The sequence below is a fragment of the Carex rostrata genome, chromosome 3, assembly GCF_964058835.1.
Source record: "Carex rostrata chromosome 3, lpCarRost1.2, whole genome shotgun sequence".
Classification (NCBI taxonomy): Eukaryota; Viridiplantae; Streptophyta; class Magnoliopsida; order Poales; family Cyperaceae; genus Carex; species Carex rostrata.
In genome coordinates this window covers 7,133,219-7,160,925 of record NC_135920.1, presented here as the reverse complement: position 1 = coordinate 7,160,925, position 27,707 = coordinate 7,133,219, and the positions used below count along the sequence as shown (strand labels likewise).

The following is a 27,707-nucleotide window of genomic DNA, read 5'->3' as shown; positions in this document are numbered from 1 at the left end:
TGCGGGCGGTCTGATCCCATCAAGATTCGTGCTTATTTGATTCTCATGAATTTTTGATGCACATCAAACAGTTCCAACGGAACATCGGATCGAATTTAGCCCTATATCCATATAAAAATCTATTGAATAGATTGCAAATAATGAATTCAAACTTTTAAAACTGATCTACTTCATGAGTGATACATTTATATATAAAAATTTATAATTTTTTGCATTCATTTAGTATAAAGTCTAGCGATGAAAAAATAATGAAAAATGAATGTATTAAAATTGACTTATAAATCTTCATTTTTTTTACTACTCAACTTAATACTAAATAAATTTATAAAATTATAATATTTGTATGCAAATGCATCACTCATGAAATAGAACGGTTTTGACAGTTTGAATTCATCATTGAAGCATATTCAATAGATTTTTTAGGACGTTACACAACATGTCACTATTCTATAATTAACACCCTAGCTTTATTCTTAATCATTTTAATCATACAAAAATTAAAAATTAATTGCTTACAATAATATTTTTTAGGCAGATAGAATTTTGATAGAAGCTTTATTTCCAAATACTTTTAGTTATCGCACTCAAATTTTAAAATTTTAATTTTATGAATTTTGGAAATTTTCAATCTTACCCTCCACGCAGCCTGTGATTACGCAAAACCAAGGGATTCCACGTACTCCGAGGCTACATGAATCTTTGTTTTAACGCACCCAGAAGCTTATGAAAACCTAATTTGAGCATATATGAGCATGCATGAATATTTTTTAAATGTTAAACACGAGAATTAATCACTATACAATTGAAATTATTTTAAGTTAAGAAGTAAAAAAAAAAAAAAACTTTTGTTCCAATGTATAGTAATTATTTTAAGTTAAGAAGTAAAAAAAAAAAAAAAACTTTTGTTCCAAATGACATTTAACATTTAGAACCCCTAGCACAGTTGCCCAAAAAAATATTATCTGTGTGGAAATTTACACGTTCCAAATTTAATATTTACACTAAAGATAATCTGAGGTCTTTTAACCGTCGCCTCATGTTGAAAACATATTTAGTATCATCACTCAACAGGTGTCTGGATACAAAATGGATTTCATCAGATTCAATTCTGATAAATTTAATTAAAATCATGTTAGAATCTTGAAGGTTCAGTAATTGGTTTGTTATGTACTAAATAAAATATCTAGGCATAATGAGATGTAATAGTAAACATTCATTATGAATCAAGATTACCATTAACCATTAGAGATCAAAATCGTCCAAGGAAAATTAATTTTATCGTCGTCAGCGATTACGTCTCATTGCATAGAAGATATGAAACTAAATAAGGATTTTATCAGAGCCTCAGAGGTAAATTTTGACCCAATTAGCCGAATTTTTTTATTTACCATCTGAAAAAAAAAAGAACAATTGACTTTTTTTTTTTTTTTTGAAAAATTCTATATTTATGGGGATAGTGGTTTGAAACTACGGCAACTACAGTACATTAAATTTCAGGAAATAGGGTTTCAATGGTTTTTTTTTTTAAATGATGTTAAATAAAAAAATTCGGCCCGATTAGAGGAATTTTTTTTTATAAACCATAATTAAAAAAAAGTTTATGAAACCAATATGATTATTTTTTTTTACAAAAATTATAAGAACTGAAGTGTCATTTCGTTCAAATTTTTTTTTGACCGAAATGACAATTCAGTCCTAAAAAAAAGATACTGAAATGACATCTCGATTCTTATAATTTTGTAAAAAACAAAGCAATCAAGTTGGTTTGTTAAACTCTATTTTTTTATTTATGGTTTCTAAAAAAAATTCCAATTAGAGTGGACCTTCAAAGCTAGTTTCCTTGTTACCAATTGGGTGAATTTCGGATCACTAAGGTTTTTAATTATATTTTAGATTAATAAATCCTTGAAGTGCCCAGTTTCCAATTATTTTCAAGTGGAACAAACTTAAAAGTTTTAAATTTGTACACTATTCTAAAGATCTTTTAAGAGACTATTTCGATGAACTTGTAACAGTAAAATAACATATAAAAGGTATATCCCATACATATTTCAGCTAATTTGAAATTATCAAGATAAGGCTATATATTTTAAATTTGAACTCAATATAATAATAATCAAACGTCTCAGTTTTTTATGTCATCATGCTTTTAATTTTTTATTTTATAATAACAAAATTCTAAATCTTAGATGTAAAAAAATCATTCGATGTAATCTACAATTTTCTCTATACAGGAACATACAAAAGTTGTCAATTTTCAGTTTCATTTTTATATGAATCAATAATTTGAAAAATAAATAAATGTCAAAATTGTTCATATCATTGTATTTTTGCAAGCTTTTAATGTCAATCAAATCAATCTATCATGTATACAGCGAAAATAATATAGATGATATCTTACTATTTTATTTTAACATTTTAATTTTAATTTTAAGGTATTAAAATTTAAAAATAAAAATATGATAAAGATATAAGATGTAGACATTTGAACTCTTCCCTAATAACAATTAATCAAGTGAGGTTAAATAGTTCAAGGCCTGTACATCACATTAAACCTAATTACTGACATGCTGATGCAAGCAGGCCCGATACTTATTGAACTAAACTAGTCTAATGGACGACTCAATTGGGGAAATTTTTTATCTATAGAAATTATTAAACTTGTATGTACGAAAACAGAAAGAGTATTTGAATTGTAACAAATTTAGAAATATTTGATTCAATGAATCCGATTCAAATATATTGATCGGACTCAACGGTCCAGATCCATAAGTATATTTTTATTTTAATAAAAATAAAGACATTGAAAGAAAATTTTGGAATTTAGAGGCCACAAAAAATCATATAAAAGATGAATCGGTTTTAATGATGAAGATCCAAGATTTTTTTTTTTTAAAAAAAATTAGAAGGATTGACCTCTACCGAATTTTAAAAAAAAAAGAAAAAAGAATCTGACTCATTGAGTCAAATTCACTTTTAATCAGATTAAATGTGGCATGCAAAGTTTTCCTTTTTCACTGTTTAAAATATATATATATATATTTATGAATCTAGACCATTGAGACCAATTCATATATTTGAATCGGACTCATTGAGTCAGATCTTTCTAGATTTATTAAAAATCAGACACTCTTTTTGTTTGTAATTTTAATAATTTGTATAGATAAAAAATTTCCATCAGTTGGCGTTTTAATGCTTGATCCTAATTTGATAAGCAGTAGTCAGAAAATCTGTATGATTAAAAAAGAATCGTTCCAACAAAATGATCATCTGATGTCATGCATTGCCTTCCCTCTGATAGCCGTCAGCCGGTGTCTGTGTTAAGAAACAGATTTCAGAAAGCGAATTGAACCAACCCGTTTTTATTGGACCAATTTGACCTTCAGAAAAATACTTTGCGGTTGAGACTGGAAAGTGGGGACAAGCGTTCATGCTTACTCAGTTACTCCTGAGATTCCATACTCTTCTTTTTCAGTTTTTTTTTTTTTTTTAAATCTTGCAACTTGAAACTTGCGCTTATTTAATAAGTGGATGTGAAATTGGGAATATCCCTTCTACTTTATCTACACGTCAACGGGGACATCAGATTTCCATCTAATTATCTCCTGCATCTTGTCATTCTGTGTAATAATGTAGTGGGTGATTGTGTTTCCCGAACTTTATCCTGCAGCACAAAAAGTTACTTGCCAAAGGTACAGAAGATCGTCACCAGAAAAAAGGAAAAAATAAATCCAACCTCAGTAACAGTAAGTCCTAAGCCCGTAATTCGTATCCTCTGAATTAACTCAAAAAGGAAGCTTTTGAGTTAATAAATCTGGACCGTTCAATTATCTTTAAGATTCGTGTAAATTAAATCCACACTAATATTGAAGACCTCTATGTTTTAGGTGGGGACCGGATGGGCTCCGTTTACAATCGGACGGCCCGTATCTATTAACTCAAAAGATGTTCTTTTGAGTTAATGCAGACGTTGCGGACTCGTTGTCAACGCATGCGTCAGGTCTCATAAATATTAATTAAAGAAAAACAAAATATTGTTGTCATTAAATGAAACCCCTCTCGCTTAACACTAACCTGCCCTTTATCCCTTGTTTGACCTTTCACCGGCTGCCCCCCTGGCCCTCTTCTCCTCCCAAAATGTATCGCTTGCGCTAGGTCTACGTACACCGTTGAAACTGGCAGCTGGAGCCAATGACTTCAGGTTCTCTCGGCACGTGTCGCTATGTGATTATTCGCGCGCGCACGCACACACATCAGCAATCTTCCCTGCTTGGACATACTACATAGTACTATAGTAGCACTCAGCATTCTTTTCTCAGAGGATGTCACAAGAGAATCACTTGACGCAAGATAAAACCTAAAGAGTAAGGCTTGGGTGCTATGGATAGCACAGAGGGCTACGGTGCTACGGCTCAATATTCAAGTTTTCAAAATCTTAACGGTCGATCCGAACCGTTCATTTTGTTCTCCATATTAATATGTGTTTGGAGACCAAATTTTACATTTTTTGAAAAATTTTTATTATTTTTTTAGATAGGTAGAAAATCAAATATCTGAATGGTGCAGAATTTTTTAGATCAAGTGATTTTCTATCTAGCTAAAAAAATAGTAAAAAATTTTCAAAAAATGTAAAATTTGGTCTTCAAACACATATTAATATGGAGAACAAGATGAATGGTTCGAATCGACCGTTAGAATTTTAAAAACTCGAACATTAAGCCGTAGCACCGTAGCCTTCTGTGCTATCCATAGCACCCAAGCCTTACTCAAACCTAAAAGTCTCTCTTTTAAATCTTCCTTTTGAAAAAAAATATGTCGAGAAAATCAACTAAAACACCAGCCACAGAGGAACAGGAAGAGCAGCTCGTTCTCTACCACATGTCAATCGAATTCGAAGGAGCTTCTCAATTGGATTCATGTCGTATCAGGCGCTTGTTGTCCATAAGACGGATCAAAAGTTCCATCGTGTCAGGCGGTGAAACGCCGATCAAGGTGCTTCAATGCTCGATTTGTTTCAGAACTTTTGCATCTGGCAATGCTTAGGAAGACAAAGAGAGATTGCACTATGGACAGTCTCACAGTAGTATATAGCACATATGCATTAAATTCAAGGAGAGATTAAATGCAAATTAGCGTTCATTTCGTTCAGAGTTGGGTGAATTATGATTAATTGGAAAAAATTGAGTAAGAGAGACAGACAATGAGTTTTTTTTTTTTTCCCTTTTCTATTTTTTTTCCTAGTTATTTCTTGCCTAACTTTTAGTTTTCCTTCGAATCCGCTGACGGGGATAAATTATTAACTTTTCTTATATATATGTTGGTATATTTATTATTTGGGTGGGATCAATTCACAACCGCAACAGTTTTAACATCAAATAATATTTAAATTGTAAGAAAATTCATGTCCAATCAATCAATGTATTTATATAAAAATCATTTCTACATTATTTTTATATATTTTTCAAAATTTGACTAGAAATTTCTACCTTTTATTTTATCATGCTTTGCCATGGAGTTTGTATTTTGCTAGTTTTCTAAAAAGAACGGTTCGGATTAACACGACTTGAAATTCAGAGAATTTTTTGCTGTGAATCTGATCCGTTTGTTTCTAACTGTGCAATCCAATTTAGAATAATAAGATCTTAAAACAAGAATAATAACAATCAACTAAGAGTCAAACTTAGTTATCAAACAAGAATTTTTAACTAATTAACTCATGCTTTCATATTGATTAATAAAAAATTAGAATAACATATATAATATTGAACATAGATTAATTACTAAAAGAATAATTAAGAAACCATCTTAAGCACAAGTGAGATTTTGATTTGTTCTCTCTAACTTTATAGTTTTATTATTTATTTTTAACACAAAATTGTTAATGAATAGCATTTAATAAGAAATGAGACTTTGAGAGTTAATGGAAACCTCCTTTGTTTGATGTTCAGCTTAGTATCGAAATAAGAAACAAAAAAATTACTATATTTGATTTAGACGGAGATGAAAGAATTATATTTTTCAATTTTACATAATTACTCAATCAGATGATGTAAAGAGTCAATTTGTAAAACTCCCCCTTTTTACAAAAAAATTAAAATTAAGCTAAACTACGTCGTGTTGCTAATAACAGGTGTTGTATATAGTTCAGTATTATTATTCATTGTACGTACGTAGCCCGGATGGAAATTTTGGTTTAGGAAATAAAATTAATTAATTAAAAAAACATTTGCTAAAAGCTGCGAATATACGAATAACAGATGTACTCTGGTCTGACGTCATCATATTGACATGAAATTTCACGCTTCGTCCAAACAAGTGGGTGCGATAGATCGGTCGGATCAAATTTGTTGAATATTTGATTAGAGTTGTTTGATCCACATCAACATATGTGTCATGTGTGTATTTGATAAAAGAAAATCTCAATGATATTGATAACTAAGGCTCTGATCGGAACAATAATGAATAAAAATTGAGTTCAATTCAAAAGAAATGAGATGAAAAGAGAAGATTATGAATTGAAGTTTCGTGATCGAAAACTTAAAGTGAAGAAGAGAATTCAGTGTTGATCTTCTTAAAACTAACCTTCAAATTCATTTAATTTATTGATTATGCCATTAAATAGTAAAAATTAGGGCTGGAAAAAAAAGAACAGAGAAAGAAGAAATCAACACTTCTATTGAATAAACTCAACTCTCGCTAAGAAAATGAAGAAGAAGATAACTTGATCGGCACTTTGATTAATCGTTGAATTTGTTGGGTCACTGTCTCGACATCTGACGGCAACACAAAGGGAAGCACAAAGGGAAGAAAGGGGTAGAGAGGAGCTTTCACCAGCGACAATCCATTTCTCGCCAAATTTCTTGCTTTGGGGTCGAATTTCAGCGCGCGATTTCAAACCTCTCAAATCGCGTAGAATGAACTCAACTCTCATTCATTGCCCTCTTCCGATCAGCGAATTTCTTTCAAATCTGATTCCGAATCGCGTTTCGTGAAAGAATAGAGGTTTCCGATCAGAGGGTAAAGGAATTTCGATGCAGATCGATGGACACAGATTTGTGTACACTTAATTCAAATATAATATTGAATTTGATCTGATGATTATCGAACTATTTCCAAATTTCAAACTGCGATTTGGGGCATCAGAATCTACTAGCAAGTCCGTGCGGATGATATCAATGTGCTGTTATGCGCCGTCTGACGGATCAGATTTACACCATCACATCTTAATAGATACCCGTTTATGATAAACCAGTGTTCTACATAGTGCGTTATAGCAATGCAATAGCAACGCTATAACGTTTTTGGACCTTGAACGCTAAGTTATAGAATAAAAATGCATTATTTCAGCTACAACCGCTATAGCGGTTGTAGTGGTCCGCTGTTTGCATTACACACTATAGCGCACATTATGCTACATAGGTTTTTATTTATGTCCAAACTGAAAATTTATTTTAAAGATAATTTTTTTTCAAGATCTAGATTGATTTTGCTTTTAAATAGAAAAAAATAGATAGTTTATTTCTTGATACTTAGATTTTTTTGAATAGAAAAAGATTTATAGTTGATGACAATAATGCCATGATGTTTAAGTTATTTTGAATGAAAAATGATAGATCGTTTATGATATTATTAGAAATATCTTGAATAGCAATTTAGACTTTGTACTGTTTTAATATGAATATTCTTATTTCTTAATTAATTTTGTGTTACTTATTGCTTTATGAGACTTTAGATAATGTTGATAATTAGTAGAAATATAAATTACAATTTTTTAAACAAAAATGCTATGTAGGATAGCTTTATCTATAGCTATGTTATTCACGATAGTTTTTTTTTAGAATATAATACGATAATTGCTTTTTAGAACCTTGTGATAAACCGAATATAAATAACAGCCAAATAAAAATCAGAAGGGTAAAAATGCAATTCTAAATTACACCGTTACCTAGAAAATAGACACGTATTTTTTTTTTTTTTAAATATGTGACACGCGCAAAATAAATTTGCGCATTTGAGGTAATTGGGTGAAGTATATATGTTTACTAAATCGGCAATCGTATCTGTAGTCCTTTTCAAGAAAGTCGTTTTGTACTTTACATCAATTCTTTTAGCAATGTGTATTATCATCAAATAATAATTAAATCTGCATGTTATCAATGGGATCTATTTTAGTAATAATTTAATTAAAGTAATTCTTTTAGTAGCGTGTGTTATCAAAGTGATCTATTGGAGTAATACTGAGGCAAAGTTTTAGAAATAATCATGATTTAACCATATGTGCCTGTCCTTTAATTTATTAATATAATTAAATATGAGTGGCAAATAAACTCTCGTTGCCAAGTCAACTTGTATCCTCTATCTTATAAGTCTTGTCCAAGCGGGGGAACCAAGGAAATTGTTTTATTGCCCTTCTATTCTTAGAAATATCGTATCCGTAGTTAACTTTTTATTATAAGCCTTCTTTAATTAACTTTTTATATGAGTTTTTATTAATTATTAATACTACTTATACTAAATCTAACTGTCAACAATTATTATAATCGAGTTTACCTTGTTTGTGAGATCAGAAAAAAGAACTCTAAAGATAGCAAACAAGTGAAAATAAATAATGCGCAATACTTTTGTAAGTCCTTGAATTTGAAAAGGTAGTAATGAGTTGATTTTCCTATCCTTACATAGAATGAACATAGTTCAGAAATAATTTTCTTAAAATAGATGTGGAGCATGATTATTTTCTTTTATAAACCATTTACATGCATATATATGACATAATTATCTTTCCTTTAAATAAAATACCTCTTATATCGTTCTAATATAACACTTCTATTAAGTGCCTCTCCTTTCTAACATTTTGAATTCCACCAATATATATATCACATAATTAATTAATTAGTTTGTCTTCAGTTTTAGCAAATTAAACAGAATTTAATTAAGCTATGTCACAACAACCAAATGATGATGATGATGAAGTGCGACGTGCAGCAAAAATCCTAATGGAAATTTTTCATTGCCCTTGCCCTTATCATATTGTGTGCATAAAGGAAAGGGATGAGAAGAAAAAGGAGGAGACGTGCGTGATTGCACCCACTACACCCCGATTTGAGGGTGAGCAAAATTGCCAAAAACATATACGGGGGTTCCCCTCCGCTCCCCTCTGCTCCCTCGTCTTCCCTCTCAAAATTACCAGTTAAGGAGCATGTAACTCACATCGGTGCACCGTCACAATGTTGTTCTCCTCTTCTCCCTTCCGTTCCTTTTAATATGGGCACTGTGGAGCACACCTTGAAAGGTAAAGGTAGTAGGGTGCACATATGCAGATTTTTTTTTAAAATATATCGTTCTGGACAAGCACTTGGGGGCCACATGAGGAAGCATTACACAGGACCACCCATTGAGATTAAACGCAATAAGGTCATTGCAAACAAAGATTTAAAACCCGAAGTCGTTACAAACAATGATTTAAAATCCAAAGTCGTTACGGACAATGATATAAACAGACGACTGACATATTACGAGATTGAAGAGACAAGTAATTCAAAGCAGGATGAGAAGGTGAAAAATGAGAATGAAGAGGAGTTGGAGGAGGGGGAGATAAGAGATAGCCCTCGTAGCAAGCATGAATAGCATGCTCTAAATGGCAGTGTTGTAGTTGAACAAGCTCTATTTTTTACTAGGATTATGGATTTCAATAAAATGGTCAAATATGTATTGTGTGGCTGAGATAGGTTGTTTGATAATTTACTCCTTTTGTCACCTCTATGTGTCAAGTGTAATGAGCAGTTGTTTGATAATCTGTTGCTTAATTATCTGTGTGGCAAGTGTAGCAATCGAGCAGTTAAACAGGCTATTATTGAAGCAGGGGTGTGGGTATTAACTATTGAGACCGTAGTGTTCTTGAGTTTTACTGGGGTATTTTAATGTGGTAATTATTAAACTATTATGTAAGGCTATTGTTTTAATTATGTATTATAAGTTGGTTTGCTTATGCGTTATGACTTAATGTGTATACTCTTTTTATGAGGGCGCGCGTCTACATTATATTTGATTTTGTAATGTAATATGGGTTGGTAAGCTCGTCTTTTTGTTAAATCACAAATTATGGACCGGCCCGTTTGATATCCATCTAGTTTCATGTTTCATGGATTTTATATTTGTTGCATCAGACCTGGGTATTTAATAATTCATTATTTTACGGTATTTTTACCTCTCTCAGTATACATTTTTTATTAAACCAAAGACACTTCTTTACCTAAAAATTCTCCAATAAGTAAGAAAGATGCTTAAAAATTTAGTTAGATGGATCAATTTTAATATTGTATTTGGGCACGATTAAAGTACATCAATGAGGCATTTTTTTATATGTAGAAATACGATACGTTTTTCATAAATATATTTTTGTTTCTGATATGTAATTTTATTTTATTTTTAAAATGAATGTGATTGTTCTAAGTTTCATGAATAAAAATATAGAAATTAAAGAAATATAAATATATCATCTTTCATATTAAAGAAATAGTTAAGAAAAGATAGAAACTACTTAATATAATTGATGTCATAAATATATAACTAAAAAGAGAAGCTCTTTTGAGCGCACAAATCCTTTTATATTATATGATGCAAACTTTTATTTAAGTTTCTATCATATAAATAAATAGAAAAAAATAGATAAATTTAGTATGAAGAGAAAAAAATTCTCCATACGCTAAAAATTCTAATTGTTGCTCACAAAATAAATAATAGTGTGCATAACTAAAAAAAAATCGAGATGTAAAAAGAACTATAAAAGGAAAAATATATATGATGAAAAATTCAACATTACATTCTTTTATGTATGATTAAACCAAAAATAATCCACCGACGTGCAACATTACATTCTTTTATGTTTGATGTGTTGAGGTGGGCAGGGGCAAAGCTAACGCTATACACGGGTAGGCAAATGTCTACCCCTGGAATTGATTTTTTTTTCTTTTGAGACCCAGTCTTTTTTGGGCTTGCCTACCCCTCTACTCTGATCACCTCATCGCCGCCTGTGCGCGATACGCGAAAAAAGGAAGAAATTTTGATCACTGATGCGCGTAGGAGATCGTCATTGTATTATTGTGCCCACTACCAGAAGATCACCTGACTCGAACTGTTGAACATTAATTTGAGATGATGTTGAGGCCTTGAGGGCAATTGATATTTGAATATGTTAAATTTTATGTTTCGAAATAATTTTATATGATCTTATTTGTTTTTAAGGCTTGAGGATTATACCGTAGAGTTTAGAGGCAGTAGATGCTCTATTTATCTTGGGTAAATATTTTCAAAAAAACAAATGTGGTTTCCAGTTATAATTTGAGGAGAAAACATCAGACTATCCAAAGAAAATTGATCTAAAGTGAAAAATCAAAAAAACAAAATGAGGTTTTCAGCAGGAGTGACACAAACAAAGAAAAAGAAAAAGCAGGGACTAATATGCATAAATTTCTCAAAGGAGTTACTGAATTGTGTTGCATTCAAATAGGATTTGAATCGAATATACAATTTTAGTTTTATAATTATACTATAATTTAATCGATTATTTTTTGTAAATTATATTCTATCCCATTTAACCAGGTCCAGTAAATTTCAATTCAAATCGGTTTACCTCTGCTTTTATCCGAATATATAACGTCTGTGTAAATGTTAAATTACAGGCAAATTTATAAAGACAATTAGACAAAAACAAACGATATCCCAGATTAATTTAGGGGTTCCTAATGGCAACTGTCGACCAAAGCGACCGGAAAACAACTGGCCTAGTATCTTTCCTCGACCCCCGGGAATCTGGGAGCAGATCACCTGCCCCCCGGGGTGCAGGATTTTCCTGCCCCCTCAGTCACTGTGGGGTGGGGTCGGGTTTAGGGTGGGTGGGGCCGGGTTTGGGGTTTGGGGTGGGTGGGGCCCACTAACAGTGACTCTGGGGGCAGGAGATTCGATCCCCGGGAATCTTCTCAGAACTATGAAGTCTCAACCAGTCAACCACGAACTCGTATCCTCTGCATTAACTCAAAAGCCAATCTTTTGAGTTAATGAATCCTGACCATCCGATTTGTTTTAAAAATTGTATAGACTAAATCTGATCTAATATTAAAGAGCTCCTATATCATAAGCAGTTACCAAATTAGCTCCATTTAATATTTGAGATTCATTAATTCAAAAGATTTATTTTTGAGTTAATGCAGAGGATACGCATTCGTCAACTACTGGGCGAATCTTCCAGGTCCAGCAGACCGGGAGCAGCCAAGTCGCCATCTCCATACGCACTAATTTAAGGGCCTGTTACCTGAAATGTCGAAACATCAACGGTAGTTCGGAGAAGTGGATAAGAGACCTGATCCTCTGTGGACACTTCGGTGTGTATAATGACCGACAAATATTGTGCAATGGATACCGTCGAGAGTCGAGCTTAATAATGAGTTAGGCTAATATGACATTGGTGTTATTTGAAACTAAATAACACCAAATCTTAAATCCTTAGATCTGCTTTAAGATTCGTACAAAATAAAGTGCTTGAACAGTAAAAGCGGATATTACGAATCTTAAAGCAGATCTAAGGGTTTAAAATTTGGTGTTATTTAGTTTCAAATAACACCAATGTCATATTAGCCTAACTCCTTAATAATATTACATGTGATATATATTTGGGAGTTATGTAACAGCTTTTAGCGTTGTAACTGATAGTTTTATTAATATATATATATACTAGTATTATACCCGTGCGTTGCAACGGGATTTATTATAAGAAACAAATATATCAATGAAAATAATAATTATCTAAAAATTAAAACATATGTTAATAGAAAATTTATATGATTATGTATTTTTAATTAACTTTAATCGTGATCTCTGATAACAATTTGATGATGTGATGATTTTTTATTTTTAAGTACCAATGATATCAAATAATAGCTCGATTCGAATCTAATATCAAAAAACATAAATACACACACACACACACACACACACATATTATAAGAAAAATATATATTCACACACACGTTCCAATTTATATTCTTCTTTGTTTCCAATTTAGAACACACACACACACATTGATATATTTTATATCGAAAATATATTCTAAATTGCCTACACCAATATGTATAGAAACAAAGAAAGAGAAATAAGGAAATAAAAAAAATGATTTCCATTGTGATCCGTATAGAAACGAAGAAGTAAGGAAATAATAAATAAGAAAATAGAAGGTGTAGTCTTCTCAATTGAAGAGGGAAAATATGGAAACAAAAAAAATAAGGAAACAGATAAATATATCACTAAATTTCATAATTTATTCAATTTTAATTGTAACGTATCGTGTGGCAGCATATGTGGTGGGTATGTTTTTAACTAAATTTAGACTTCTATACATAAAACAGATTCATTTAATCAAAAGAAGACAAAATATGTAATTGGAGAGCTGAGATCAAATCCGAAGTTTCATCTCTCAATCGTAGCCGTTGGCGAATCGGACACCCAACGTGCTTAATAATAGAATAGAGAAATAGAGATATATATATAGAGTCCGGCTAATGTCATAACGTTATAATTTCAGCCTAAGTTATAACGAGTCAGTTTTTGAGATTTCAAAGACCGAATAACCAATCCAAACCGTTTATCTTGTTCTCCATATTAATATGTGCTTGGAGACCAAATTTTATATTTTTTGAGATTTTTTTTACTATTTATTAAGCCACTTTGAAAATTGCTGATTCAACGGTGCCTTTTGGTTTTACTATTATCGTTGGATCAACGATTTTCAAAGTGACTTAATAAATAGTAAAAAAATTCCAAAAAATGTAAAATTTGGTCTCCAAGCACATATTAATATGGAGAATAAGGTGAACGGTTCAGATCGGTTATGCGGTCTTTGAAATCTCAAAAACTGACTCGTTATAACTTAGGCTGAAATTATAACGTTATGACATTAGCCGGACTCTATATATATATATATATATATATATATATATAGAGAGAGAGAGAGAGAGAGAGAGAGAGAGATGGGCTACGGTGAGTTGCGAAGTAAAACACGTTTCTACTTCACGCCATATTTTTATTTTGAAAGTCCAAACGACCGATCCGAACCATTAGATGTTTAATCCATTTTGAAATGTGCTTGGAGACCAAATTTTATATTTTTTGGAATTTTTTTACTATTTATTAAGCATTTTTTAAAATTGTTGTTTTGCTATGAACAGTAAAAAACAGTAAAATTTTCTGGACCATCATATCAGTGACTTTCAAAATTGCTTAATAAATAGTAAAACAATTCCAAAAAATGTAAAATTTGGTTGCCAAGCACATTTCAATATGAAGAACAAGATGAACAGTTCGGATCGACGTTTTGAACTTTAAAATTGTAAAATATGAGCGTGAAGTAAAATAGTCGCTTTACTTTGCAACTCACCGTAGCCCATCTCATATATATATATATATATATATATATATATATATATATATATATATATTATATATATATATATATATATATATATATATATATTATATATATATATATATATTATATATATATATATATATTATATATATATATATATACACACACACACCCGTGCGTTGCAACGGGGACATATTATAAGAAACAAATATATCAATGGAAATAATAATTATCTAAAAATTAAAATACATGTTAATAGAAAATTTATATGATTATGTATTTTTAATTAACATTAATCGTGATCTCTGATAACAATTTGATGATGTGATGATTCTTTATTTTTAAGTACCAATGATATCAAATAATAGCTCGATTCGAATCTAATATCAAATATCATACAACAATTCAATATCAACATATAATATGATATCAAAAAACATAAATAAAAAATGTTATCGTTTGTATGTATAGGATATACACACACACACACACACACATATTATAAGAAAAATATATATTCACACACACGTTTCAATTTATATTCTTCTTTGTTTCCAATTTAGAATAGACACACACACACACACACACACACACACACACACATTGATATATTATATATTGAAAATATATTCTAAATTGCCCGCACCAATATGTATAGAAACAAAGAAAGAAAAATATGGAAATTAAAAAAAATGATTTCCATTGTGATTCGTATAGAAATGAAGAAGTAAGGAAACAATAAATAAGAAAATGAAAGGTTGAGTCTTCTCAATTGAAGAGGAAAAATATGGAAATAAAGGAATAAGGAAACAAATAAATATATAGCTAAATTTCAAAATTTGTTCATTTTAAATTGTAACGTATCGTGTGGCAGCACACATGGTGGGTATGTTTTTAACTAAATTTATACTTTTATACATAAAAGAGATGCATTTAATCAAAAGAAGACAAATTATGTAATTGGAGAGCTGAGATCAAATCCGAAGTTTCATCTCTCAATCATAGCCGTTGGTGGATCGGACATCCAACGTACTTAATAATAGAATGAAGATATAGAGATGGGTTATGGTGCATTGCAATGCATGGAGGGTTTTGTGCATTGGACCATAAATCTAAAATTCAAAATCCAAATGGCCGATCCAAACCGTTCATCTTGTTCTCCATATTAATATGTGCTTGGAGACCAAATTTTACATTTTTCTGAATTTTTTTACTATTTATTAAGTATTTTACAAAATTGTTGATCCAACGGTGGCTGCTGATTTTACTGTTTTGTTAAGCCACCGTTGGATCAACAATTTTGTAAAATACTTAATAAATAGTAAAAAAATTCAGAAAAATGTAAAATTTGGTCTCCAAGCACATATTAATATGGAGAACAAGATGAACGGTTTGGATCGGTCATTTGGATTTTGGATTTTTAATTTTAGATTTATGGTCCAATGCACAAACCCCTCCATGCATTGCAATGCACCATAGCCCATCTCTCTCTCTCTCTCTCTCTATATATATATATATATATATATGGATTTGGCTAATATATATATATATAGAGAGAGAGATTAACTAATATGCTGGTAGTAGCATATGGGCCGAAGTGCTACAGGTCTAAATTTGAAATTTTAAAATCCAAAAAGTCGATCTGAACCGTTCATCTTGTTCTCCATATTAATATGTGCTTGGAGACCAAATTTTACATTTTTCTGAATTTTTTTACTATTTATTAAGCCACTTTGAAAATCGCTGATCCAACGGTAGCACTGTTTTATTAAGCCACTGTTGGATCAGCGATTTACAAAATGACTTAATATATAGTAAAAAAATTCAGAAAAATATAAAATTTGATGTCCAAGCACATATTAATGTGGAGAACAAGATGAACGGTTCAGATCAACTTTTTGAATTTTGAAATTTGAAATTTGGACCGGTAGCACTTCGACCGAAGTGTTACCAAAAGCATATTAGTCAATCTCTCTCTACACACATACGCATACACATACATACATACATAGAATATATATATATCTCATACAATATTAGTAAAAAAAATAGAGGATGTAACTTGAGACATCAAATTATATCCGCACAATAGATTTCTTTGTTATTACATGAGTATGTTTTTTTCTTTCTAGTTAGTATGTATTATAATTATCATATTTTTAGGTGCTAAAAAAACTATGTTGCATTACAATGTTGTTTTGTGCAGCTTTTTTAAAGACGATTATTATTTTTGTCCTATAAGGTGTGTCTATGTTGAAGATTGTGCTATGTCAAAAAAAATCCACATTACTAATTTAAAATTATTGTTCTATGTTGAATTCTTCAAAAATTCAAGAAAACACATTGTTAGTTTGAGTCATTTTGATGAAGAGAACTAATTGTCAACATGCTCTATAATTGTTTTATATTTTTTTTATATTTTATTTCAAATTAATTTTAGAGTTAGAAAATAATTCAAACAAAATAAAATTTATCTCATATTCTTTAAAATTTACGAACTCTTCTATCTATGTTTATAAAATTTTAACATAACATGAAATTTAAAAAAAAATAAGTTATCTTCAAATTGTAATCTATATTATATCTGAACCACAAATTTTAAACCTCATCAAATTATTCTTAAATCCCATCCCAAACTTATCTCTCCTCCTTATTAAGGATCTTAATGTCTAGATTCTGCAAGGGTCCTGATTTACTATTTTTTTTCGGAATGATGTTTAGCCGTTGAATTTTCAGATTGCACATAGATGAATTTTTCAAATTATGAGCTTCAACACTTAAGCATGTATTGGTTGCGCCGCATATGATCCCAGAGCCTGGAGACCGCGCCTCTGAACCACGCACGGCACCTGCGGACCGAGCCTGTGCACCGCACACCCTTTTTCTTTTTTTCTGCTGAAGGCGGGATTCGAACCCAGTTGGGTTCTGTTGGTGCCAAAATTCTTACCACTACACTAGAGTTCACATGTGTTATCTTGTAGATAAATATAGTATTTAACTATTTTTCTCTACAAATTTGATTTAAATTATCTCTCCTTCTTATTAAGGAGCTTAATGTTTTCTACTACATAATTTGCTCCCGTTGCTGTGCACGGGCACGATTATTACTAGTCTCTTTATTAAGCGACTCGCTACACGGATTGGTGTATGTTTTGCGAATCCGAAATTGGGTCACAACCGAAACATTGGTCCTCAGGTTGCGCTCGTCGTGTTTCGTGAGCGCGAAACCCAGAGGAGGCCACCAGCGCTATAAAAATCATTATCGGCTTACATTAAACGAGGTTACCATAAAAGACAATTGTAGAGAAAGAGAGGGAGGGGGGGGGGACTGTGGAGAGAGAGAGAGAGAGATGGATGAGGTACGGAGCACAACGGCTTGGGTGGCTAACCATTCTTCTCATGTCGAAATCAACTCTCTCGGTAAATTTCTCTAACATCTGTCTTCTCCTTTATCTCTAAACCCTAGCGTGCGCCATTTAAGGTTTAGGGTTTTAGAAATGCGGCTCTGCTTTCTTTGAAAACAACAGCATGGCCTCTGTTTGAATCATTTGTATTAGTGTTTCATGCTTTCCGTTTGGACAATCTTTTGTAAGACAGGATGAGAGCTCGGAAGACTCAGGCGTCCCCTCTTAGGAATTACTGTACCAATACCGGGCACAATTCCTGTCTGTTACCAGAACCGTACCATGATACCTGTTGAATCTTGTTCTATATATTTTTTTTTCCCTTTTGTTTAAATTGTGTTTATTTCAAGTTTTCTGGTCAGATAAGTATCAATGTTTTTCATGGATTAAGATATAATGCCAAGTATGTAATTTTACTAACTTGAGAATTGTCGTAGAAGTTAAATTGAAATCCAACACCTTGAGCATGATAATTGTATTCAATAGATCATGCGTATAAAAAATATGAGCTCATTTGTCTTTCATTGAACAACATGGACATTTTAATTTAATATCCTTGATGTATGATCAAACCATATCCAACAAAATACCTTCAATTTTTTTTTTTAGATTGACTTTAGAAATGTTCTCAACATTGTCAAATAATCCCGTTCCCAAGGGGTATTAGCATTTTTCTTCATCATGCATCAAATCCCTCGGACGTGAGAATTTAAAATCAAAACAAAATACCTTCAATTTTTTTATTTAGGATTTTGAATCTTTTTTGGATTGATTTTAGAAATGTTCTCAACATTGTCAAATAATCCCGTTCCCAAGGAGTATTATCCCTTTTCTTCATCATACATCAAGGACATTTTAATTCAATATCCTTGATGTATGATCAAACCATATCCAACAGAATACCTTCATTTTTTTTTTAAGATTTTGAATCTTTTTTGGATTGATTTTAGAAATGTTCTCAACATCATCAAATAATCCCATTCCCAAGGGGTATTAGATTTTTTTTTCTTCATCATGCATCAAATCCCTCGGACGTGAGAATTTTATTATGTTGAAATTTCTTAAAAATGTACTTAAGGAAGCAAAAAACAATCTACATGATTAGATTTGTATTTATTAAAATGATTGACTGCAAATCTACCTTTCTTTAGTTTTTTTCATTATAAGTGGTAATTAAGTTATCTTTGCTTGCACCATTCAGCTTGAGAAGTTAAAACTGCTAGTATATGTTATATTATATTTGGATTTTAATTGTTTATCTCAATTAAGGAGGTAGGACTTGGACCATATGTGGAATAAGTCAATAATAATTAGAAGAAATTTGCTCTCTCACTTTCTCTCTCTCTCTTCTTTGTTTTATTATCAAAAGATATATGACTGAAAAAAATTTACTATAACAGAAATTGAGAAAGTAGTGGACAAGATCGAAGGGAACATTCCACAAGTAGAATGGGATTTTGAAAAGATCCATTATTTTGACAATGGGCCTCTGACCGTGCAATACATCTTTGTTTTAGATACACTCAACTTTTGTTTCTGGCCAGGTATGAACAATTGCAGTTAACTATTTTTCATCAAAAATTGTGATTTGAAAATAGAGTTGAACGAAAGCTTGAAAAGTAAACTCAGTTAAGCAAAAATAATGTTCACTTTACTGAACAGTAGTTAGCTTTTGTGTAATTTTCTCCTTTCGAAAGGAATTACCTGTATTCATTTATTGTTAATGTCTTACACTGTAGTTGTAAATTGGTTTTATTTATCCATCATCTGACCTTTAATTGACTGTTCTTTTCACCATTTGATTGTGTTGAACTTTTGACTATAATAGATAAAGACTTGAACTATGATCATTTCGCATTGGGGCTCAAAATGGCCGTAGAAAATGACAAGTCTGCTCTTGATGCAGACCGTCTTCAGACTTATACTGGTATGTATTTATATTGTACCTTTGGTTATCAATGTGACAATACATAGTTAATATATGACAGATAATACTCTGAAACTCGAAATTTTGTTTTCTCAATTTTTGTTGAATTTTAGGGCCTGAATTGCGTAAAATGCTTAAGTGGCCACGCCCTTTGCCAAGTGAGGAGGAGAGAGTCAGGTTGTTGCATGAGGTAATTATAGCATTAAATTAAGAGTTAAACTTTTTGGTTTGTTCATTTAGTTATTTATATTTTCTAGCAACTATGCCCGTCTGCATATTACTGAACATATTGGTTGGTAGTAAACTTAAATCACTCCAGAAAGTAAAATACACACACACACTTTTAAGTTTGTTTTTATTTACTAAGTTTAATTTAAAATTAAGGAATTGATTCGAAATTTATATTAGAGTATGTGAAGTATAATAGTAAATGGAACAAAAAGGCATGATTTAGTTTTTCAATAGAAATGGTAGGCTTGATTGAAATGGCGGAGGATCGAAGTTGTATGTATAATTGGATTTGAAGTAATAAAACCATCAATCCGGACTTTGTTAATGACTTAATGTATATATATAAAAATCATTTTTTTTTAATCTTTTTCCTTCTCCTGTGTACTCAAGTTTGGTGGAGTGATCTCACATTTAATTGGTAGGCGCTACATATGAGCTGCTCTTACATGCTGTCTGTTTTTTATGTTATAGATTGGTAGGGAACTGGAGAGAAGCTTTGGTGGCGAGGCAGCTAACCTTGTAATATCAAGCCACAATTCGGCTGACACTCTGGTTACACTAGTTGCACGTCATTTTCCTGGTAATCCTTTTTATAACCATAAATTGGTGCTGTTACAGTATAGATTGGTGTATTAATAGTTGCAAGGTTCAAATGCTTCATTTGTGCCTCACATCCTTGTCTCCGTTTTGAAAGTTCAAATAGTTGATCTGAACTGCTCAATAATGTGCTTGGAGACCAAATTTTATATTTTTTGGATTTTTTTACTATTTTTGTAGATAGATAACTGCTTTTATATGGTCCAGAAACAGTGATTTGTGTCTATCTAAAAAAAGAGGAGGGTTCCAATGCCTCATGTCTTTCATACCTCATCATACCTCATATTTTATATCTTCATTTTCAAACTTTAAATTGTCGATCCGAACCGTTCAACATGATATCCATACTAAAATATGGTTGGGGATGAAATTTTATAATTTTTGGAACTTTTTTACTATTTTTTAAGATAGGTAGAAAATCACTATTTTTTGAACGGCCCAAAAACAGTGATTTTGTACATATCTTAAAAAATATTAAAAAAATTTCAAAAATTATAAAATTTTATCCCCACACATATTTTAGTATAAATATTATATTGAGCGGTTCAAATCAACCGTCTGGACTTTGAAAACCAAGATATAAAATATGAGGTATGATGAGGTATTGGATCCCTCCAACTAAAAAAAATAGTAAAAAATTTTCAAAAAATATAAATTTGGTCTCCAAGCACATCTTAATATGGAGATCATTTTGATCGGTTTGGAATGACTGTTTGGACTTTCAAAACGGAGATAAGGATGCAAGGCACAAATTTGAGGCATGAAAGACACAAGGTATTTGAACCCTACTCTCTAATAGTAGAGTTAATATTAATATTTGTTATGATGTGCAAAGGTTTTAGAGATCATGCGCTTTACAAAGGCAGACAAATTTTCCTGTACAAGAGGGCGCAGATTTTTGTGGCTGATTTGTGGGGAGCATTTAAGGGGCAAAGCTTTGGGAATTTCCATGATATTCATTCTGTCACCATATTTGCTGATTACATTGTACCGGCGGTACTTAGGCAGCTTGGTGTATTGAAGTATAGCTCGGCTTTGTGCAATATGGTTGATTCTGATATGGAGATTGTGCCAGGAAGTGAGGAGGAAGTCGAGTTGCGGGCATGTACAATTCATGCAGTTGAGAAAATGCGCGAGCTGATCAAGAGAAAATTCGACAAAGAGGTGAGGTTAAATTTATTTCTATTTTGTTGTTCAGTTTACATAAAAAATGAAACATAATTTTTCATAAACAGAGATGGTATATAATTGGTTAATTAGTTGATAAATTAATCCAGAAGTAAACTGAATAGTAGTTTCATGTAGATAGCTCAATTTTGATCATAAAACAACACTGTGACTAGAACTATTGTACCTTCAGACTATAAACATCTTTCATTAAATCTCCCAACCAGTTTTGACAAGAATTCTGCTTTTATTGTTTTTTTTTGAAAACTTGGTAGTAGCTATCAAGGTTCGTGAGGGGGAATCGAACTTTCGACCTTTGGGTATAACAACTCTAGGACATTTTCCTAGCCAATTGTGCTACCTCCCCTTTCTCAATTTCTGCTTTTATTGTTAATAATTTGATAATGAATAACTTTATATTTTGTTGCAGGTGTTGAGCATAGAAATTGATCTGTGGCTGTGGTCACAGGGTGTTAGGACTCCTACATTGCCACACCATCGGACACTTTCTATATATTATTAATTGTTGAGCTTAAATCTTCATTTAGCTCAATGCGTTTTTCTTTAGAGGGCCTTCTTGTAACTTATGCTGTCAGAAATTTGGCTGTCTTTAAATAGATGTTCTGTTTCACCCGTATCTTTTATGCTCTAATTTATGTCCTATTACTTTCTGTAGGCTAAGATCGTAAAGTTACCGTTAGCTATTTCTCAAAAAAAATATATATATATATTTCTCAAAAAGTTACCGTTAGCATTTTCTCCCGCTTTAACTTTGAGAAATCCAAGATTGTTCTTAAATGATTATCATAGGCTTTTGTAATTTGATTTGGAAGTAATATCTGTGAAATGCTTGTTCTGTGCACTCTATTTGCATGTCTGAAGGAACCATTCATAACATCGATACATGCTTTCCATTTCATTTACTTTGCACACAGAGGCAAGTGTGATAAATAAATATATTTCAATCTTTGAACTGAATTAAAGCATACTATCTTAACAAAATAAAAAATGCATACAAATTTATGCTTCTTTTTGTTAGTCCTAACCTATTATGGTTTTTTTAGAAACCTGGCAGATGCTGCAAGGTGTTCGCATAAAATTAAATGTTCATTACATCATACACCGCAATTTCAGAACTACAATCCTATTAACTCTATAAATTACAGGAAGTGGCTTCTTATTCCCTTCTCTTTTCTTCCTAACCTCAACCATAATTCGCACTCCTGCACTCTTCCAGCCAGAATCTCAGGTGGGAGCAAGGTCCAACTAAAAATCCTTGCATTTCTTTGCTTTCAGATGTTCCATGCTGCGCACAAGAAATAAAGCAGCCAACCTATTATGGTTAGATTCAGGTTTCCCATGGCTTCCTTGAGAAATGCACATTGAAGAAGTCGCTTTCTTAATTTGCAATTGCTGTTATTAATTCAATCAAACAGTGCTTAGAGTAAAATCTCTATACAAGCTCAGGGATTCAGTACATCAAGTAACTGCTCTATAGTTTTAACAACAGTGCTTTAATTTGAATTTACGACACATGAGTCTGATGCCAGGAACAGTGTTAGAAGAGACAGGAAGTAATTGATGATATCAACATACGGCGCCACAGCAGCCCATACATATTCCTTGTAGGAGTATGATGCGACCAAATTCTTGTTGTTGTATATTATAGAGCCACAGAAGACCAGAGATACCAGACCGCTACACATCATGGGCGATATTCTTCCGAGCGGGAAGAACAAGCTACATTGAAAACGAAAGAAATAATAATACAAGCACCACATAGAACAGAAAAAAAATTAATACGAACTAGGACTGAAAACCATGAAAAGTGCGGACTTCCTTGCAATTTAGCTGTTGATGGACCAACAGGACACCGCTACAGAAAGGAACAAATCTTGTAAATGCTCATCTTGCTCACTTCCAAAGATATAGTGCAAATCCTAGAGACGTGCAATTGACACGTGAAACAACAAATCACATGACAGAAAAATAATAATAAAATCAAGTACAAATTAATAGAACTTACAGATACAAGAATAGAGCTTGCAAAAAAATAAATCAAACTTCTAAAAGTGTTGCAAGAAAAGGTACACGAACTGAATTTTCATCCTGAAACATCCTTTGCCTGCGAATAAAGGGAAGAGACAGACAAACAGCCAGACAGAGAGAGAGAGAGAGAGAGAGAGAGCACTAACCAAACAAGCTTCCATGGAAACCATTCAACTGGCAAAATTGAAACACTTCACTATTTGTGAAGATATTGGGGCATCTTTACTATGAAGAATCCACATCTAGCTGCATGAGTTCATTCAACCATATCCTACTTCCATAATACTATGAATGGAATTCTGTATTTTTTTCTCAATTTTCAAGGTATAAATAATCTGCTCATTATATATAACCGAGCATATACAGAGATATGAAATGTCGTTGGATATTCAATTGTCAACACACTACGTACTTCTCACCAAATAGAACCATTAAGTCATAAAGTCACATTATTCTCTACTTTTCAACTCACACCCATCCCAGAAAGTCAATGTTCATATTGACTTCATCAGCTACAACTTATATCATGGTAATTGATTTCAGACTACAAAAGAGGTAAACCCAACTACCAAAGTGATTAGCTACTGGATTGTTGCATTACCTGTGTGATTAATTACAAAAGGATCTGCCGTACGTTCAGCCAGGAACTGAACCAAGCACATTTCATCCTATCCGCTCCAGCCAATCAGAATCTTGCAATCCAAAAAATGGCCAAAAAAAGCATCCAAAAGAAAAAATTAATATTAAAAGAAATCTGACATTATATGACCAGAAACTTTGCTTGCAGCAAGCAAAGAGGCAGCAAATGCTTGTGCCAATAAAACCTGAACATTCCACATCTTATTTTTACAAAAATACAGCACCCAGACCACATCAATAGCCAATGAGTACTCCTTTTCTCCCAGCAGAAGCTCCCGTGCTCTGCATTAACAACAGGATCAGTTTCTATCAAGTCTACTTTACAATTACGAAAGAAGCATACTAGACTAGACTAGAGAGAAACTGATTCTGCGGTTAAAAAATCCTTATCCTATCAATGCATCTCCACAAGAGTCAGTAAAATAAATAGAATCCTCTACGTCTTAAATTCCTGCATGAAAAATAGAGACCCATGTCATTGCAGGCAGGAGACGTATCACTAAACCAAGGGTGTCTAAGAGCATCCTCTGCTGTTATGCGCTGAAGCATGCAAAACAAAAAGAAAATATTAAAGACTGCCAATATTGGAACATCCCCGAAAAGTGGAGAAATTAAAACCAATGACAGTGCCTACCTTTTGTGGATCATAATCGAGCAGCTTACTAAGCAGGTCATATCCATACTCTGACAACACTGATGGTGGGAACTTGTCCCGCAGCAAGTGAAACCTGAGAATAAGAATAACAACTAAAGATATTAGTTTAACTTCCAAGAGATCAAGATGATTGAGACAAAGTGGAGGCAGGCTTACTTTTGTTTTGTAAAAACCAATTTTGCACCAGGCAAGTTTTTGTAATCAGGCCAGGTGTTCTCATCTGGGACTCCTAATGTTTGAAAAATCTGAAACATAGAAATAAACAATCAGGAACAAGATGATTAGATAACAGAATATAAGAGCCAGTAATAAAATTCTATTTCCAATGTTAGCACCGAATTAATCTGTGCTGTCTCATTCCGTTCTTTAAACAAGGGCTCTTTGGTCAGCAGCTCGGCAAAAATACAGCCCACAGACCACATATCAATAGCCGATGAGTACTCCTTCGCTCCAAGCAGAAGCTCCGGTGCCCTGCATTAACCACAATACAGAGACCCAATGTCAAAGGACAACAAAGGGCACATAGCAAAGAGCAAGAAAATTACAAAATTAGGAACTAAAATGCGGTTAAAATGCTTACCTGTACCACAAAGTCACTACCCACGGTGTATACAGTTTCAACGGGCTCTCATAATAACGTGCTAGCCCAAAATCACAAATTTTGAGCTCACCGCTGTTATTTAGCAGCAAATTCGAAGTCTTTAGGTCCCTATCAGTAAAAAAACCAACCATTATATACACATAATACATTTAATACCTAAATATCTTGTTCAAGAAAAGGGCAAAAATAGAAAAGTTACCTGTGGATAATCCAATTCTTATGTAAGTACATGACGCCTTCCAACAGCTGAAGCATCAACTGTTTAGTCTCACTCTCGCTGAAAGGCTGCTTGGAGGCCTCCATGGCTCTCTTCAGATCGTTCTCCATAAACTCCATTACTATAAAAATACTATCCATGGTGCTTCCCATGACTACCTCCTTCGTATCCACAATTGAGGGGTGGCGAATAGATAGAAGGATGTTTATCTCTCTAAGAGATATCATGGGAAAACCACCTCCCTTTTCCGTTTCCCTTTTCAGTTTTTTCACTGCAACAACCTCGCCACTTTTCTTATCCCTCGCACGATAAACGACACCATATGATCCTTCTTCTATACGATTGAGTTTCTCATAATCCTCAATGCTACGACATGCTTCGGTACTTCTTTTAAGCTCTCTCGCCATACGCAGCTCAGGTGTTCTTTCTTGGCGAGCCTTGATGACAAATTTGAAGGAGCAAGATTAAAAAAAAAAAAAACAAGAAATTAACAAGAAAAGAAGCAAGATGCACTAAAAAGAAAAAAGAAAAAAGAAAAATTGAGTAAAAGAAAAACAAGAAATTAATAAGAAAAGGAGCAAGATGCACTGAAATAATACCATTTTTCTGATATCTCGAAGAACGTCGGAGCACCGAAGATCAACGCCGGCGAGGTCACGGTGGTGGGCGAGGAAGGGGCGACGGTCGTCAGGCTTGCGCTTCTTCTCACGCTTCATGGCGGAGAACCTGGTAAACGTCGATTGCGCCTTCACCTCACCTCTCACCATTCCTTATCTTTGAATCTTTTACTTTCTCCCTTCTTCTTTTCCTACTTGATCTTGTACTTGATCTTGCTAGGTCGAGACTCGAGAGTGGAAGAGTGTAATGAAAGAGGGAAACCCATAGGGGTGTTTAAAATGTCGGTTCGGTTGAAACCCCGACATTTTTATTTGGGGGAATTTCACGTATACCCCTCAAAAACTTCAATATTACGTATTTCCACCTCTAAATTTTAAAATTACGTATTTCCTCCTCTAAACTTCAAAAACTCACATATTTATCCATTTTATTGTATTTTATATTAAAATAACTCTAAACTTATAAAATACATATTTTACTCTTCATTAAAAGTATGAAATGCTCCATTGAACTCAAATTTATTTGAATCTGAAGGGTTCCTATACTATCCAATCTGCGGACATCGCAATATTATTATTGCTTGTTCGCTTCAAGATTCGTGCTAATCTAGTTCGCACGGATCTCAAAGAAATTTTGATCTGCATGCATCACATTAAAATCTATGCACATTGCTTCAATATCCGTGTGTGTTCGCTTCAAGATTTGTGTTGATCTAGCGCACACGAATCTTAAAGCAATTCGGACGGTAGAGGAACCTTCATATTCAAATTGGAGTCAGATGGGCGTTTTATGTTTTTAATAAAAGGGTAAAATAGGTATTTTATAAATTTAGAATGTGTTTTAATATAAAATACAATAAAATGGGTAAATATGTGTCTTTTTGGAGTTTAGAAGGGAAAATATGTAATTTTAAAATTTAGAGGGGGGAATACGTAATATTGAAATTTTTGAGGGGTATACGTGAAATTCTACCTTTTTATTTTTATCTATTTTCTAAAATATTTTATTAAAAGAAGAAGGTTTTAGAATTTCTTTTAAAAATACTCTTAGAATTTTTCTTTTCTTTTTTGCTTTTTTGATAAATCCAAGTTGCGAGAAAATCTTGCGATATTTTTTTTTATAATATATGTATATGTATATACAATATGAGGAGGGATCAAGTTACAACACTTGAAAGTTACAACAT

At 32.4% G+C, this 27,707-nt stretch overlaps 2 protein-coding genes across 3 annotated transcripts; one reads left to right on the top strand and one right to left on the bottom strand.

Moving 5' to 3' along the window:
* The first annotated feature begins 17,653 nt into the window (after positions 1 to 17,653).
* On the top strand, positions 17,654 to 22,578 carry LOC144551208 (uncharacterized). The gene is made up of 7 exons (XM_078299089.1): positions 17,654 to 17,836; positions 19,221 to 19,364; positions 19,649 to 19,747; positions 19,861 to 19,937; positions 20,450 to 20,558; positions 21,411 to 21,739; positions 22,173 to 22,578. The coding sequence occupies exons 1-7, from the start codon at positions 17,767 to 17,769 to the stop codon at positions 22,263 to 22,265; spliced, it is 921 nt and encodes a 306-aa protein (XP_078155215.1). The 5' UTR covers positions 17,654 to 17,766; the 3' UTR covers positions 22,266 to 22,578.
* Positions 22,579 to 23,109: 531 nt separating this feature from the next.
* On the bottom strand, positions 23,110 to 26,720 carry LOC144551207 (cyclin-dependent kinase G-2-like). 2 transcript variants are annotated; one of them, XM_078299087.1, is made up of 7 exons: positions 26,503 to 26,720; positions 25,886 to 26,340; positions 25,666 to 25,794; positions 25,421 to 25,556; positions 25,242 to 25,330; positions 25,065 to 25,158; positions 23,110 to 24,970 (listed from the first exon to the last, which is right to left on the bottom strand). In XM_078299087.1, exons 1-7 carry the CDS (start codon positions 26,668 to 26,670, stop codon positions 24,845 to 24,847), a joined length of 1,197 nt encoding a protein of 398 aa, XP_078155213.1. In that variant the 5' UTR covers positions 26,671 to 26,720; the 3' UTR covers positions 23,110 to 24,844. The 2 variants fall into 2 exon arrangements, with proteins under 2 accessions (XP_078155213.1, XP_078155214.1); XM_078299088.1 differs by having other exon boundaries at positions 23,110 to 24,881.
* Positions 26,721 to 27,707: the final 987 nt, after the last annotated feature.

Bases quoted from the DNA above. Each gene is read 5' to 3' on its own strand.
- LOC144551208 (XM_078299089.1), top strand. From the start codon at position 17,767: ATGGATGAGGTACGGAGCACAACGGCTTGGGTGGCTAACCATTCTTCT. The intron at 20,559-21,410 runs GTAATCCTTTTT...TGATGTGCAAAG, and splicing joins AGTTGCACGTCATTTTCCTG to GTTTTAGAGATCATGCGCTT. The intron at 21,740-22,172 runs GTGAGGTTAAAT...ATTTTGTTGCAG, and splicing joins AGAGAAAATTCGACAAAGAG to GTGTTGAGCATAGAAATTGA.
- LOC144551207 (XM_078299087.1), bottom strand. From the start codon at position 26,670: ATGGTGAGAGGTGAGGTGAAGGCGCAATCGACGTTTACCAGGTTCTCC. The intron at 25,159-25,241 runs GTAAGCCTGCCT...TCTTATTCTCAG, and splicing joins TTGGTTTTTACAAAACAAAA to GTTTCACTTGCTGCGGGACA. The intron at 24,971-25,064 runs GTAGGCACTGTC...TGCATGCTTCAG, and splicing joins TCGATTATGATCCACAAAAG to CGCATAACAGCAGAGGATGC.